The sequence below is a fragment of the Saccopteryx bilineata genome, chromosome 5, assembly GCF_036850765.1.
Source record: "Saccopteryx bilineata isolate mSacBil1 chromosome 5, mSacBil1_pri_phased_curated, whole genome shotgun sequence".
Taxonomy (NCBI): domain Eukaryota; kingdom Metazoa; phylum Chordata; class Mammalia; order Chiroptera; family Emballonuridae; genus Saccopteryx; species Saccopteryx bilineata.
This window is the reverse complement of record NC_089494.1, coordinates 201,207,346-201,221,104: the sequence shown is the minus strand read 5'-3', so window position 1 is coordinate 201,221,104 and position 13,759 is coordinate 201,207,346. Positions and strand designations below refer to the sequence as shown.

Genomic DNA, 13,759 nt, shown 5'->3' with positions numbered 1-13,759 from the left:
CATGTAACATGTATTTAAATAAAAAAGGCAGGCATCAGACTTTATTCTTAATTCATTTCTTTCCTATTCTCAACTGAACCATTTCCTTCTGTATCTCAAGTAATCCAATCTGGATTTCTTCCTCATGTTGTTTATATTTTTCTTTCTTCTATTAATCTGGTAAATTCCATAAGATAATGCTCTATTTCATCTTTGTGTACTGTGCACAGCAGTATTATGCATATAGATCCTGAATAAATGAGAAAAAAAGCAATAATCTAACTTTCAAAGTTCTGCTAATAAAGTATTAACAATATCCTTACTGTAAAAATAACTGCATAATCTGTCCAAAATTCAAAGTTTTGTAAAACTCTTAATGTGACAATCATGTTTACACTAATTTGGGAAAAAAACAAAACAAAAAACTGGGTCAAAACATTATCACATACCTCACCAAAACCACCAAAGTATTCCCTTATTTTCTCTTCAGGTGTATCTGGAGAAAGGCCACCAACAAAAATTTTTTTAACAGGCTCTTTTGTTTTCATGGCTTTGGCCCTTTTAGGATCAATCACCTTCCCATTCAACTTATGTTCTTTCTGATCCATGACCTAAGAAAATTGAAGTTTTTTATTTTAAATATGTATACCTTAAATTCAGAGACTATTAACTTACTTAAAAGTAATTAAATTCATATAGTGAAGGCTAGGCATATGCCACCTGGCTCATGATTCAACTAAACTGTCCAATTGTGGTGATGTGACACCAACTAACATACACCAGTATTTAAACATAAAGGTCAGTAAGAACCAGGAGATACAAATCAGTAACTAGAAACCATCACCTTAAAAGTCAACAATATAGGCATGATTGCCACCTTCCCCTTAGTCCAAGACAAAATGACTCAGTTCAAAGTTTTTTGCCTAGCAAATTTAAAAAATTTGTACTTCTATAAACTAGTCACAGCACATCTTTTTAAGTAGTCATCTTTGAGTCTCAATATTTAAATTTTAATTTAAATAAATATATTAGCTGGCACAGTAAACAATTCTTGAATCTGACTCTTCATAAAATGTATTGGCAAGAACTGTATCTCTTCATATTATTGCAAAAGGGGAAATCATACATTAATAGGCAAATTATTTTTATCAAACTATCCACATATTTTATATTATTAACCGATTGGAACATGTAACACACTACCTTATCTACACTCTCCGATTCTTTAAACAGCACAAAGCCAAAACCCCTTGATCGCCCTGTGATAGGATCTAACTTCAGAGTGCAGTCTACAACTTCACCAAATTTGGAGAAGTAGTCCTTCAGGTCTTTCTTTGTAGTGTCCCAGCTAAGGCCTCCTATAAACATTTTCCTGTAAAGACAAAAAGCAATATTAAAATGCTAAAAATAAATAAATAAAATTAAACTTTGCCTTAAGTATCCACAACAATCTTTTTTCAAACTGCACCAATTTACTGGGCAGTCTATGAAAATGTCATTCCTCCTACATAACGACATATCAAGACTACCCTACACTCCGGTTTTGGAAAGTTTTGCTTTAACACTGCTGCGCCTGCGTAATTACAAGATAGTGAGCAAGCAGCAGGATTAAGTCACCTGACTTGGCAAAGATTAACATATCCCCAAAATAAAAACTGTATATTAAGTCTTTCTTAAATTATTTTAGTTAAATATTGGTAACAGTAAAACAAAATTTTAATTTCAAATTTCTCTTCCAAATCTTCATTGTAATTGTAAAAAGGCTATGCAGCCTCCAGTGATCAGTGACAGCATATCTATGCTGAAGCTCCATTTTTATTAAACAGTTTGCTCATTAAAACTCTTAGCATAAAACTCTTAGCACATAAAATGGAAGATTCTAAGTCTCACAATTAAGTTGTAAACCAGTTTTTTGATGTGCTAAGATTTCTTAATAAAAAGAAAAGTAATCATGTAAACAATTCAGTGAACAAAAAGAATTATCCATTGAAGCACAATCCACTAATTAATCCAGATGATTTACAGTAGAACCTCAGTTAACCAGCAATAAATATTTAAACCTTCAAAATGCTGAAAGTGATCAGTGTTAAGTGGAAACTAAGATATTTTAAGACCAAAAATATATATTCCAAAAAAATAAAATTTAGGTGAATTATTTTTAAACAGCAAAAGGCCATTAATCGCAGATCTGGCAATTCTTGATCCTTTTTAGATCTGCACCCTACACCCCGCGCCCCCAAAGAGCTAACATATACCTTCTACCCTTTAAAGAGACAGGACTGGAGATTTTTATTTTAAGGGTAAACTGTCAGAATTTGTTATGTGAATGCTAAAAATTTCAGCATGGGAGTATAACTATCCTTGCTCAATAATTTTCCATCTTTATAACTCAGGTAGGTTGGGCTAGGGACAGGAATGTGGTACTAACTTCCAGCTCTGGAAACAAATTAAAGCAGAAAACATCAATATCTTGGAGAGCTTTTATGATACTGCCACTAAAGCCAATTCTTGCAATAAAAAGCCAATTTTATCCCTAGAATAAGATCTTCTGTTTGTCCCTGAAGATGCCAGATTAACTGAGGTGTTACTGATCTTACTTATTTTACACCCATAAACTTGTTTTTACTTCTACTAAGTTAACTTTGAATGAAAAGAAATCTTTAGGCATACACTGTGCCTCCCACTTCAGATTAGGCTTTCATCTCGCACATATATTTTAAAGTTGGGTTATCTTTTATACACTGAACTTTCAGGACTTTGTTAAAATTTCCATCCTTTAAGTAACCCTTATTAACCTTTTTTCGTATTTTCTATCAAATGAACATAAAAACACCCATGTTATATAGGTATTGTTAATGTTTATTGTTAATTACATGGGGGGAAAAAAGTTGAGGTATTTCCAATTACATTTTCTTTCATTTAAATAATATACCTTGTAAAAATATCCAACTCTAGTCAATTAAGTTGCCTTAAACACCTTATTTTTTAAATTAAATATCCAAAGTACTTCCTTCACAGATTAAAGTTTATTACCAACCTTTTACCCTTTTCAAGGTGAGGATACAACTATTTTTTTAAAAATCAGAAAGAAAACTGACTGGTAAAGCAATAATGACCTCTTGCTCACCATAGCAAGTTCCAGAACAGAAACAAGTTCAAGTAGGTTGAAATTAAATGATCACTTCTGTTATTACAGAAATTTTCATGAATTTAAATTTGAAATTATTTCAGCCTGAAAAAAATGGAACATACCAGACACAGAATTTTGCCTTTCAACTTTAGCTTTTTAAAATAAGGCTTTTGTATGTGAGACACAACTATTTTTAATTTTATTTAACCAAGGCAATGTTTATATTGGGTTAAATGTCCTTAAATCATAAAACAGAAAACAATTACAAAGAATTTATAACACCAAGAACAAGGCATGTTCTATTATTATTCAGAAGCCATAAATGGCTCTTTTTTTTTTTTTTTTTTTTTTACAGAATAGGGATTGTTCTTAAGTAATTAGCCCTATAAAGTGCTCTCCCAAAACAGTTCCACCTTTAACAGCGTTTGGTAGACAAGTTAAATGTGCCTATCTTAAAACTGAAAGTCACTAAAGATGCTATCCATCTTAATCAATCAAATCATTTATTCAGAACATAAAGTATTCTGGACAACTATAATTACATATTCCCTAAGATTGATTACTATTTCTCAAAAATTTAGAGCAAATTATGTAGTGTAACTTCAGCTATCCCAGCACCTTTAAAGAAGGAAAGACAAATATTCCACCTTCCTTAAGACACTGCCAGCCTTCCCTAACACCTCTCCCCATTGTTGAACCCTCAATTAATTATTTGGAATAAAGGCTGCTTTACATCATATCATCCTTCTCCCTTCTTAAATATAGTAATTACAATCTGACACTGTATGGGTCAGTCATCCCTATTATGCTACTACAGCATGTCCATAGGCTGGCTCAGCTCTTCAGAAATTAGAGAGCTATTTATTAATACACTTAGTGTATATACCATGTCTTCACTATTTTAACAAGTTACTTTTCATTTTTGCCAGGTTAACCACCAGTTGCTGTTTTAAAATCACCCCCCCACACACACACATTTTGTAGGGTAGGTGGCACTCAAATTTTCCAAATTTTGTGTAGCAATCTCCGAGTAAAAGCCTTAGTGGCTCTTCTGAGGCAAATATGTTACCATTTGGTAGGCAAAAAAGAACTTCCTATTCTGTTCTAATCAAGGAAGGTTGCTATACAATGAACTACCAGACAGGTTAATATACTACAATGAACATAAACTGTACCAAATCCATTATGTCTGGAAAATATTAAATATATGCCATTACCAAAATGTCACAGTATGGTACAGTAAGGTATGTCATCTTAATTCTAGATAAATGGGAATTTGTCTTTGCCTCTATAGGACACCAGCTCTCTGATATGCTCTCCCTCAAATTATGAGATAGAAGATGATACTAATTTAAATTTTCTATGTTTTATATTATTGTATCTTGCTTAAAGCACAATACCTATTGTCCATCCAGATTACCTCTGCTGCCTTGAATACAAAGACTGACTTCCAAGTTGCTGTCACTCCTGCAGAGATGTGCAAACACTTTATGAAGTACAGGTAGAATGTCAAAAAATGCTAAGCAGCCAAGTTAAAACTACTATACATCAAAAGATTTGTTCAAGTAGCAACAAAAATGGGCCCCCAATGCTTCAATAGTTTAAAATCTGAACCTTAGTTGTAAATAAATCAATTATCCCAATTAAAATGTAGGACTTCACATACAGTATTAACAAAATTTAACTTTTTAATCCTACCTGTAAGCTATTTAGCATCCCAAAGGCAATACAGTATTCATTTAAAACATCTACTCAACTGAAATCTCCTTGCTTTTACTGATACTGATTTTATACCATATTATAGCACTAAATGACTGGCATAAAGTTATATAACCCAGTGTAAGTGACTTATCTAAATGCTATGCAGTGTCACTTAGGATTTAGGCTGTTTTGTGGGACATATTTTATTTATTGATTTTTTTGGAGAGAGGAGAGGGAGAGGGGGAGAAGGGAGGGAGGGAGGGGGGAGAGAGAGAGAAGAGGAGAGAAGAATGGGGAGAAGCTGGTAGCATCAACTCATAGTTGTTTCCTGTATGTGCCTCGACTGGACAAGCCCAGGGTTCTGAACCAAAGACCTCAGCATTCCAGGTCGACGCTTTATCCACTATGCCACCACAGGTCAGGCTGTGGGACATACTTTATAAGGAACATAAATTTAGAGACAGTAAATCAAAATACCTGGGTTTAAATATTGCCTCCACCACTTACTAACTGGGACTCCCAAGGGGAAAAAAAATTCTGTGATTGTTTCCACATCTGTAGAAGAAGGAATAAAAAAGGACCAAGAGCCTACCTCACAAATCTGCAAGTGAGGTCTAAATGAACAGAATAAAGGGGCACAGAACATAGTCTGATGCATACTAAGTGCTCAATAAAAATAAGTTATTACTTAGAATTGGTAGAGTACAATCCATAATTTAATAAAGTAACTTATTTACTTAATGGCATAATTTAAATCTACTTGAGCTATATGAAGTTTCCAACATTAAGGGGAAAAAGGCAGGATGATTTTATATAAATGATCCTATGATTATTTTCAGACTTAACTCAGAAATTTTTAAGTATTCCACATTAAAAAAATACAGACTGAAAATCAGGTTGTCTAAGACTCTAAAGTGTAGTTCCAAATCATATGATGATCTATCTGCATTTTAACATGAACACCACTTAATGTTAGTAAGGAATAATTTCAAAATATAAAAGGTAATACGTGTATGGAGCAGAGCTGGCGTGTAGGAAATGTTCTGATTTAATACCTTTTTCCCATCCAAGGAACTTATTCTCTGTACTTCTGAGGTCATTAGGGTTAAGATTCAAAAGCCAACGGTATTTTATTTCAAGGTACTTTCCCTAATAAGTCTTTACTGTGAAACACCTCATTTAAGGTAAAATAATAAGCACCATTATTGAGTACAGGGACTCCTCCCCCATTCTGTAACTTTCAGAAACTTTAGAACAAATCGTGATCTTCATACATGATTGCATAACAAGTTCTGACAGTTTATAAAATACAACAGAATGTAAATGTTATGTTTCAAGTATGTAACATGACTAGCCAATCGCTGTCACCTTTTAGAGTAACAATACTCAAGCACACCGCTAACCCTTATTTAAATCAATTTCCTGGTATTTTATCATTGTAATTATTCTTTTAGAATCCTACAATGACATTTAAGTATAATGACATCTTCTCACCAAAGCATTAATGGTTTTCTCCTTAGAAGTTATAGATTTTAAAGCCACCAGTTACCTATAATAAAATGGATGGGCTGGATTTCTCCTTTTGTGACTAGACAGTTATCACATTAGGATAATCATTTTGGATTCTGTGAAAAAAGTATCTTTGGAAATAGCCTGACAAACTTTTAACAAGTCATTAAAAAATATTAATTTCTTTAGCCCAGTATATTAAATCTCATGACTTTATAGTTTAGAATGAACCCAAATGACTAAAAGATAACTAGGTTGAAAACAATAGTTAATAAACATAACAAACAGGTTCTGAATAAACTTTAAATGTTTAACCCCAAATATCCCTTTTTGTTCATTCATTCCAAGGCAGAAATGACATCTTGTATCTTTATTTTTAAAATAAAACTCCCAGCTTTATAAGTTAAACTCCCATCTACCTAGAGGTTAAGGACTAGGGTTTCCTTAACATAGAGGTTAAAGTTCTGGTTAACTGAGATTGCTACACATTCACAATTCTATAAAGATTTCTATTGAAAATGAATTCAGGTATCAACACTAAAGTTAGAAAATGATTTTTACCTTTACTGATGAAATCTCAGAATCTTGCAATGTTTTGATTTTTTAATAGTATAAGGGAAAAATTACAAAAGATTCATTCCATGACATTCTCTGTTGGTTACTTTTTGAGTATATTTGCTGATAGTTTTTCATCTTCCTCACGAGACTAAAGGGGGATGAGGGGATTTCCCTAATTATTTGGGCTTTGTGATAGTTTCAAGTTTAGGTAAGCAGGAGTTTACAGAACATGACCCAATACTTAAAACTATCACCTCGATTATTGGCCAAACACTGCCACTGCCAGTAACAAGAGTCGCCCCGCCCCACCCCCAAAGTCTTAAATGTCTAGCTCCAATGTACAATATAATACTCCAGAAACTAAAACATGCTTACCTTTACTCCACAGGAGTAAACCACTGGTAAACTATTAAGACACAGGACAAATACACACAAGCTATGAAAGCAAGCTACGTAGTCAGTCTTCCTGTGGTGAGCGTTGTTTCCAACACATAGATCAGCAAACCAAGTAACAAACAGGTTATATTACCTGAGACCACATTGTTGGAAGTGAAGTAACAGAAACAGATCCCACGCTTCCAGCATCCAGTTCAGTGCCCTATCTACTAAAACGTTGAAGCAGAACTAAAGTGAAATAAAACTTTGAACTAACAAGAGTTGTTTCACTCCATTTGTGAACCTGTACACATTTGAGGTGCACATCTTTAAGTAGGATAGAAAAAAGTTATTCTATTCCTTTTCAAATGCTTTCAAGCATAGAATATATCACCCGAAGGTCAAAATAAGGCCTACATGTTGGCCATAAATCCCAATAGTAGACTCAAAACTTTCTTCTATTAGGGCAGTCTTAGAGATGACAGAATACTCAGGCAATATTAAAACTACACAGTAAATAGTTTATAGATGTCACATGACTTGGAAATAAACTGGCTTAAGGCAAATACATATATTAATTTTAAAAATGAGCACTGAAACACTTCAATGATATTCTCCAATTCCAAATCCAAAAGGTCAGATTAATCACATAGCCCTATTCATAACAGATAAAAATTTGAAATGGAGAGAATTTAATATCCCTTCCTTATATGTTCATCACCAGATTTGGGGCATCAATTTCTGCAAATTTAACACTGGAAATCTGTCAAAGATTTCAAAGAATGCTAATTCAGACCCATCTACCCAGGTTCTCAACTTTCCAGTAAACCCATCTTTACTGAATCAAAGGCCAATCAAGTTGACATGAGACTGCTTTAAAATTGTTTCACAAAGCAAAATGTGTCCAGAATGTTCCCAAAACACCAAGGTATAGACTACAATATCAAATATTTAAAACACATGTAGTCACATTTCTTAAAAATTAACAGGTGACAACCTACAGCAGGTCACAAAATTCCCTAACAGGCGAATTACATTTGAGCTTACACACTAATGAGAACAGTATTGATTTACTTCAATAACTGAATGAGCCTAGTATTTTGCTTCCTCCCCAATCCAATGCAGACCAGTCAATGTGCTATCTTGTAAAATTGTCTAACACCATACAGTATTACAATTTTCTGCTGATAATGACTTTTAAAAACTGACTCCAGGTAGCCTACCTGGCATGTATATTTTGCGAGACACTAATTTTTAAGTATCTATCTAATAGAACTGCAGCCCTGTAGAAAACATGAGTTCATACAAAACAGGAAATTCCAGTGCAAATGCTTCTAAGTAAAAACTAAAGATATTAAAGCTGGAAAGATTAAAATGAGGTGAACTCAGGAAGGCATTTTAATTATGGAAAAATTATTCTAAAAGTCCATAGTAAACTTTGGAAACATCCCAATAGACGTAACAGGCATCCGCTCCTTAAAGCAGCTGTTTATTCTTATATTCAAATTTTTAAAAAACTTTAAAATCTACAACAAATTTATTTTTAAAGTACTCTAGAATGAAACTGAAATCAATTCTTAAGTTAAAACTTAAAAGAAAAACATTCAGGAGTATGTTTAAGAAATTAAATTTAGATGCTTTTCCAGTAAGCAGTTTTATCCCCACTACTAAAACTATTATTATAAAACTGCTGCCCAATGTCCCTCAAACTGGGAGACAGAGAATAAACAGGGTAGCAAGTGCAGACACCAAACAGAAGTTTGTCTTGAGATTTTTTTGTTCAAAAAGTTAAAAAAATATTAACAGGATGAGGCTGGGTGATTGGTAGTAATTTTAAAAAGTCAAATAACCGGTCAGAATCTAAAAATATTTGTAAACTATAAACTTAATTGCCCATTTTTCTTGAGGTCACTCAAAAAACTTATAAAGGTATGTATATAGTACCCTGTTTCCCTGAAAATGAGACCTAGTGCAATTTTTTTCAACCTTAGAAATAACTTAGCGGGTCTTTAGGAGCAAAAATTAGTATAAGGTACTGTCTTATTTTGGGCGAAACAGGGTAGATTGTTGTACATGGAAACAGTCACAAGAAATTCTTGATGAAATTCAGAATTTGACTGGTTATGCTGATGTTTGTGATGATATGACTATAGTATATTAATAAATGTTGATTTTTTGTTCAACAATGACTTGTTCATGGAAAAATAAGACATCTCCTGAAAATAAGACCTAGCACGTCTTTAGGAGCAAAAATTAATATAAGACACTGTCTTATTTTCGGGGAAACATGGTATTAGGTAGCAGAGTAAGTATAATTCCTGTAAGAGTAAAAACAGTGACTTTCAAATGTAAGTTTATGGTCCTTTCAAATTACTGAAAATAACTGCTTACATAAGATTTGAACTATAGAATGAAGTAAAAGTCAAGTAGTTATGGTTGAATCTCAGTTTGCCACTATTAGCCTTGAAAATAAGAGTACGAGAAGGTATTTTTCATCAGAAACATTTTTATTCTCTATGTCAAACCCTGACCCCAGTCTCTTCTCTCACTCTGCCCTTTAGACTTGCTGCCAATCTGCTTTATCTCCAATATAAAACTGGACAGTTTTCAGTGCATGAGAATACAGTAATAAAAAACTCATGTAAAATTTAAAGGTTATCCCAATTGGACTCTTAAAATGGAATGTAATTTGTACACACATAAGTCACCGTCTACAAATTGGCCCTCTATATTCTACTTGTAGTGGATACAAAACTCTTGGAAAACTCCAATATAATCCTAAAGAAAGACTGACATTTAGGGAAAAGGAATATAAAGAATACTCGATCTACCAGCCTTCCAAAAAGAAGCCATACAATTGTGAACACATGTCAACCAACTACAATTAACATTCCAGCCAAACCACATAAGTTAAGAATCTGATTTAAGAGCTGTAGTGGAAAGCCACATCAGCGCACCTCTGACCAGTACATGCCCAATTCTTTAAGTTATGTTTATAAATAAGTTTGGTGACAAAAAACATACATTTTTGCATAATACCTATCTATATACACAATGCCACTTTAAAAACTTTTGCATTTGCACCTGAAACCTGTATAATTGTTAACCTGTCACCCCAAAACATTCAATGAAAAGGAAAAAAAACCAGCAAAAAGTAAAATAGGAAAAATTTAATGTACTTTATTAAGCTCAATATATGCAAAATATCATTTCAGCAGTCAGTAAAAATTTTTAAATGGGAAAAATAAAAATTGCTTTACTTTTGATATCTCCAGAATATTTCAATATAACATGCAAGACATTTTAAACACCAAGATTTTGTATCAAGTAACCTTCACATTTAGCACTAAATAGAGAATTCCAAAAATATATCTTAAGAACAAATCAAATTTAAAATTACAGTACTTTTTCTTGCATAGGTAAAAAATATCATTACTAATTATATTAAGCTTTAATTAGCCAAGCCACAATTACATGCATTACCACAGACCAAAAACCATGTAATGGCATTAGTTTTGCCCAAAGATCGCTCAAAGTGCCTAAAAAGGTTTTATATCCCAGGTACAAGATATCCTACTGTACTAATGTCGAGAATTTCCTGGGGAGTCAATGGGCAACCAACCAAAACACAGCCTCTGCAAGTTATGACTATTGAAACCTTTATAATACAGAAATAAAATTTAAAAGTTTTACCATTCTTCCCGCTGTGCCGTCGCTGCTTCAGTGTGTCGTGGGGAGGAGTTTGAATGGCTAGGGAATTAACAACCGGTACAGCAACCAATCAAAATTCTAGTTTTAGTTTTTGACATTGTTAGGGTTAAAAACTTTTAATTCATTTACACTTCAGTTCAACAGTAGATAACTACAAAGGCAGCTGCTTTGTGATTTGAAAAATCGGGGCTAACAAAGACTGCCCCAAACAGCAAGTTATACAATTACTCATTTTGGTGCCTCTGTCCAAAGAACAGAATTCAGAAAACGAAAACCAAAATATTAAAGGCTTAAGTTTCCAAATATTTAACACATTCCTTTATTAAATTAAACTATACATCATTCAATATTAATTAAGAAAACCTAGTTTCCTATCCCACCTCCTCTCCCAAAGTCAGCACAATCAGCAGAACAGCCAGACAAATCTGTCTGGGCCAAGATTAAATCCTATACTCCAAAGTTCTTCTCTCTCCCCCCCCTCTAAATCTTGTGCTCCTTCCCAACTGCTTTTACCTTCCAACACCTTCCTCCTTGTACAGTGAAATAAATTCACACACACACAACAAAAAGGATTGGAAGCTTAACACAAGGTCAGTAGTATCGGGAATAAGAAAACCCAACCAAGAACCCCGATTTAGTCCCTCCTGCTAACTCCTGTATTGTGGTCCCGCTCCCAAATGCTGCATTTCAATATATTAACTGCAGCTTTAAATAATGTATACAACCAATTCCAACTGGGGGACGCAAGTTACTACTTAAAAACCTGCAAAAAAAAAAAAAAAAGTCACGCCAGAGTATAATAAAGAATTTGTTCAATTTTGAAAGGCTAGTGGGCCTCTTTAAACAGTGGATAAGAGCGGGAAGGAGAAATCAAGAGAGACTAAAAAAGGATCCTGGGCACTGGGTAGGGAAAAAAGGGTTTGGTAAAAATGGAAATTGCAGAGAAGGAGGAAAGTAGGTAAGAGTACAATCTGTACGAACAATTAGGGAACCCAATAGCTGAGAGCGAGAAAAGGGTGCGCGGTTAGTGTAACCCGGCGGGGTGGGGGGAAGGGCAGCCCGCAGGCCAGAGGTAGAGGAGCTCCAGTCAAGTGCAGGCCCCGCGGACAAGGAACTTAACCAAAGCCCGTGGAGCAAAACCAGCGTACCAACAGGCGGCTTGGGAAATTTCATCTAGTTCAATTTGCTCCCTCGACTGAAAAGTAGGGACTGTAAGCAAGCCATTGAGTGACAGCGTACAGTGGAACACCGAAGAGGTCGAAAAGAAACTTACTTAAAATAGCAAAAAAAAAAAAAAATCGGCCTGAAGCCAAAACGGGTGGAGCACAGGTGGAAGCCTACACGGTCCCTAAAGCATGTGCTTATAATACAATCGTATCGTCTCTCGGATGAAGTGACTCGAACCAAATAAACCTTAGTTTTTCAGGCAGAAAAGCTTTACGTATGTTTGTGTTTTTATGCCCGGGACTTTAAAAAAAAGGGAACGGAGGAGATAGAGGGCAAAGAAAAAAGGTACCCTCGACAGGCGGGAAAAAATCCTGGCGGCTAAGTCGGTGGGAGGAGACCCGTGGCAGGGAGGGAAGGAGGGCGGGCCGGGGAGCAGCGTGGTGATGGCTAAAGGTGGAAACGTGTGTGATGGGGGAGGGGGCCACAGCAGGCAGGAAAAAAGAAATAAAAGCCCCAGGGATCCCAACGTAAAGAAGGTGATAACAGTGCGAGGAGGCTGCATGGGAACCTGGAGGGCGGGCGGAGAGCGGGAACGAGGCCTAATGGCGGGGAATAGGGAGGGGGAGGGGGAACTAGTTGGGCCTGGCTATCCCGGGCCGCCCCTTACTCACCCTTCATCCTCCTCGTTCTTACTGGCATCGATCTTCGCCCCCTCCGATTCCGCGCTGCTTCCTTCAGTGCCTCCGGCCGCGGTTCCGCCCCCGGTCCCGGCTCCGCTTCCCGCCGCCGCCGCCGATGCTCCCTGCGCCGCCGCCACCATGGCTCCCTCCTGCTCGCCTGCCGAGCCGCCTACCGCCGCCGTTGCCGCCGCCGCCCCGTCTCCGCCGAACTGCTCCTCCGACATAGTGCTACTGCCTCCGCCGCCGCCGAAGAGACTACACCCGCTGCGGCCGCGAACCGAAACTAGCAGCAAAGTAATCCCCGCCGCTGCCGCGCGCCCGCTCTACCGCGCGAGGCACACAACAAGACAGAGAAGGCGCGCGTGGCTGCTAAGGCTCCTGCGCCTCTCCCTGGCCTGCCCACCTCGCCTCCCACTCTCGCGCAGCGCGTACTCCCGCTCTCTTCGACTGCACTGAAAAAGAATACGAAACAGCGGCGACCGCTCTTGCCTTCTCCTCGCTTTAATGGCGCCGCCGCGGACCACCTAAAATGGCCGACGGAAGAACGGCGCGTCCCGGTCACGTGACACGCGAGCGCGCCCTTTGCACCTCCCCCGCCCCTTCTACCGCTATTTTTTTCCTTTTCCTCCTCGGTCCCGCCCTCTCGCTCCTTTTTATATTTTCCTTGCTCGCGCTGCGCCGCACAGCGTGGGGCCTTTAAACGGAACCGGAAGTGGCGTTCGATTAGACGGCCGCGCGGGGACCATCGAGAACAAGGAGCGCTATTTCGAAGGCGCGGCTAGAAGTGCCCCTTCTTCTGTCCCCTCCCTCCCGAGGGTTCCTGGATTCCGCTCACCCACCAGCGGCGGGCGGGGGTGTGGTAGTACCTCCCGGAAGGCCACTGTGCCCTGTGCGCCTGCGGCGTTGCGCTGGGGCCGTGGAGCTCGCACCAGCTGCTCCTTGTGTCCTA

At 37.1% G+C, this 13,759-nt stretch overlaps 1 protein-coding gene and 1 long non-coding RNA gene across 5 annotated transcripts in view; both read right to left on the bottom strand.

Annotated features, from left to right (window-relative positions):
* The window catches only part of HNRNPD (heterogeneous nuclear ribonucleoprotein D), a 17,397-nt gene extending 4,063 nt beyond the window's left edge, over window positions 1–13,334 (bottom strand). Inside the window, exons 1-4 of one of the 4 annotated variants that reach the window (XM_066233218.1) lie at window positions 12,802–13,332; window positions 10,946–11,002; window positions 1,183–1,351; window positions 429–590 (exon numbers count right to left, since the gene is read on the bottom strand). In XM_066233218.1, coding sequence (XP_066089315.1) covers window positions 429–590; window positions 1,183–1,351; window positions 10,946–11,002; window positions 12,802–13,034 — 621 coding nt within the window. In that variant the 5' untranslated portion in view covers window positions 13,035–13,332. Of the gene's footprint in view, window positions 1–428; window positions 591–1,182; window positions 1,352–10,945; window positions 11,003–12,801 lie in introns of all 4 variants that reach the window. The other 3 variants (XM_066233220.1, XM_066233219.1, XM_066233221.1) reach the window with 3 other exon arrangements.
* On the bottom strand, window positions 1,547–10,938 carry LOC136306730 (uncharacterized). The gene is made up of 2 exons (XR_010725666.1): window positions 9,401–10,938; window positions 1,547–9,347 (listed from the first exon to the last, which is right to left on the bottom strand). It is a non-coding gene; the product is annotated as an uncharacterized lncRNA (long non-coding RNA).
* Window positions 13,335–13,759: the final 425 nt, after the last annotated feature.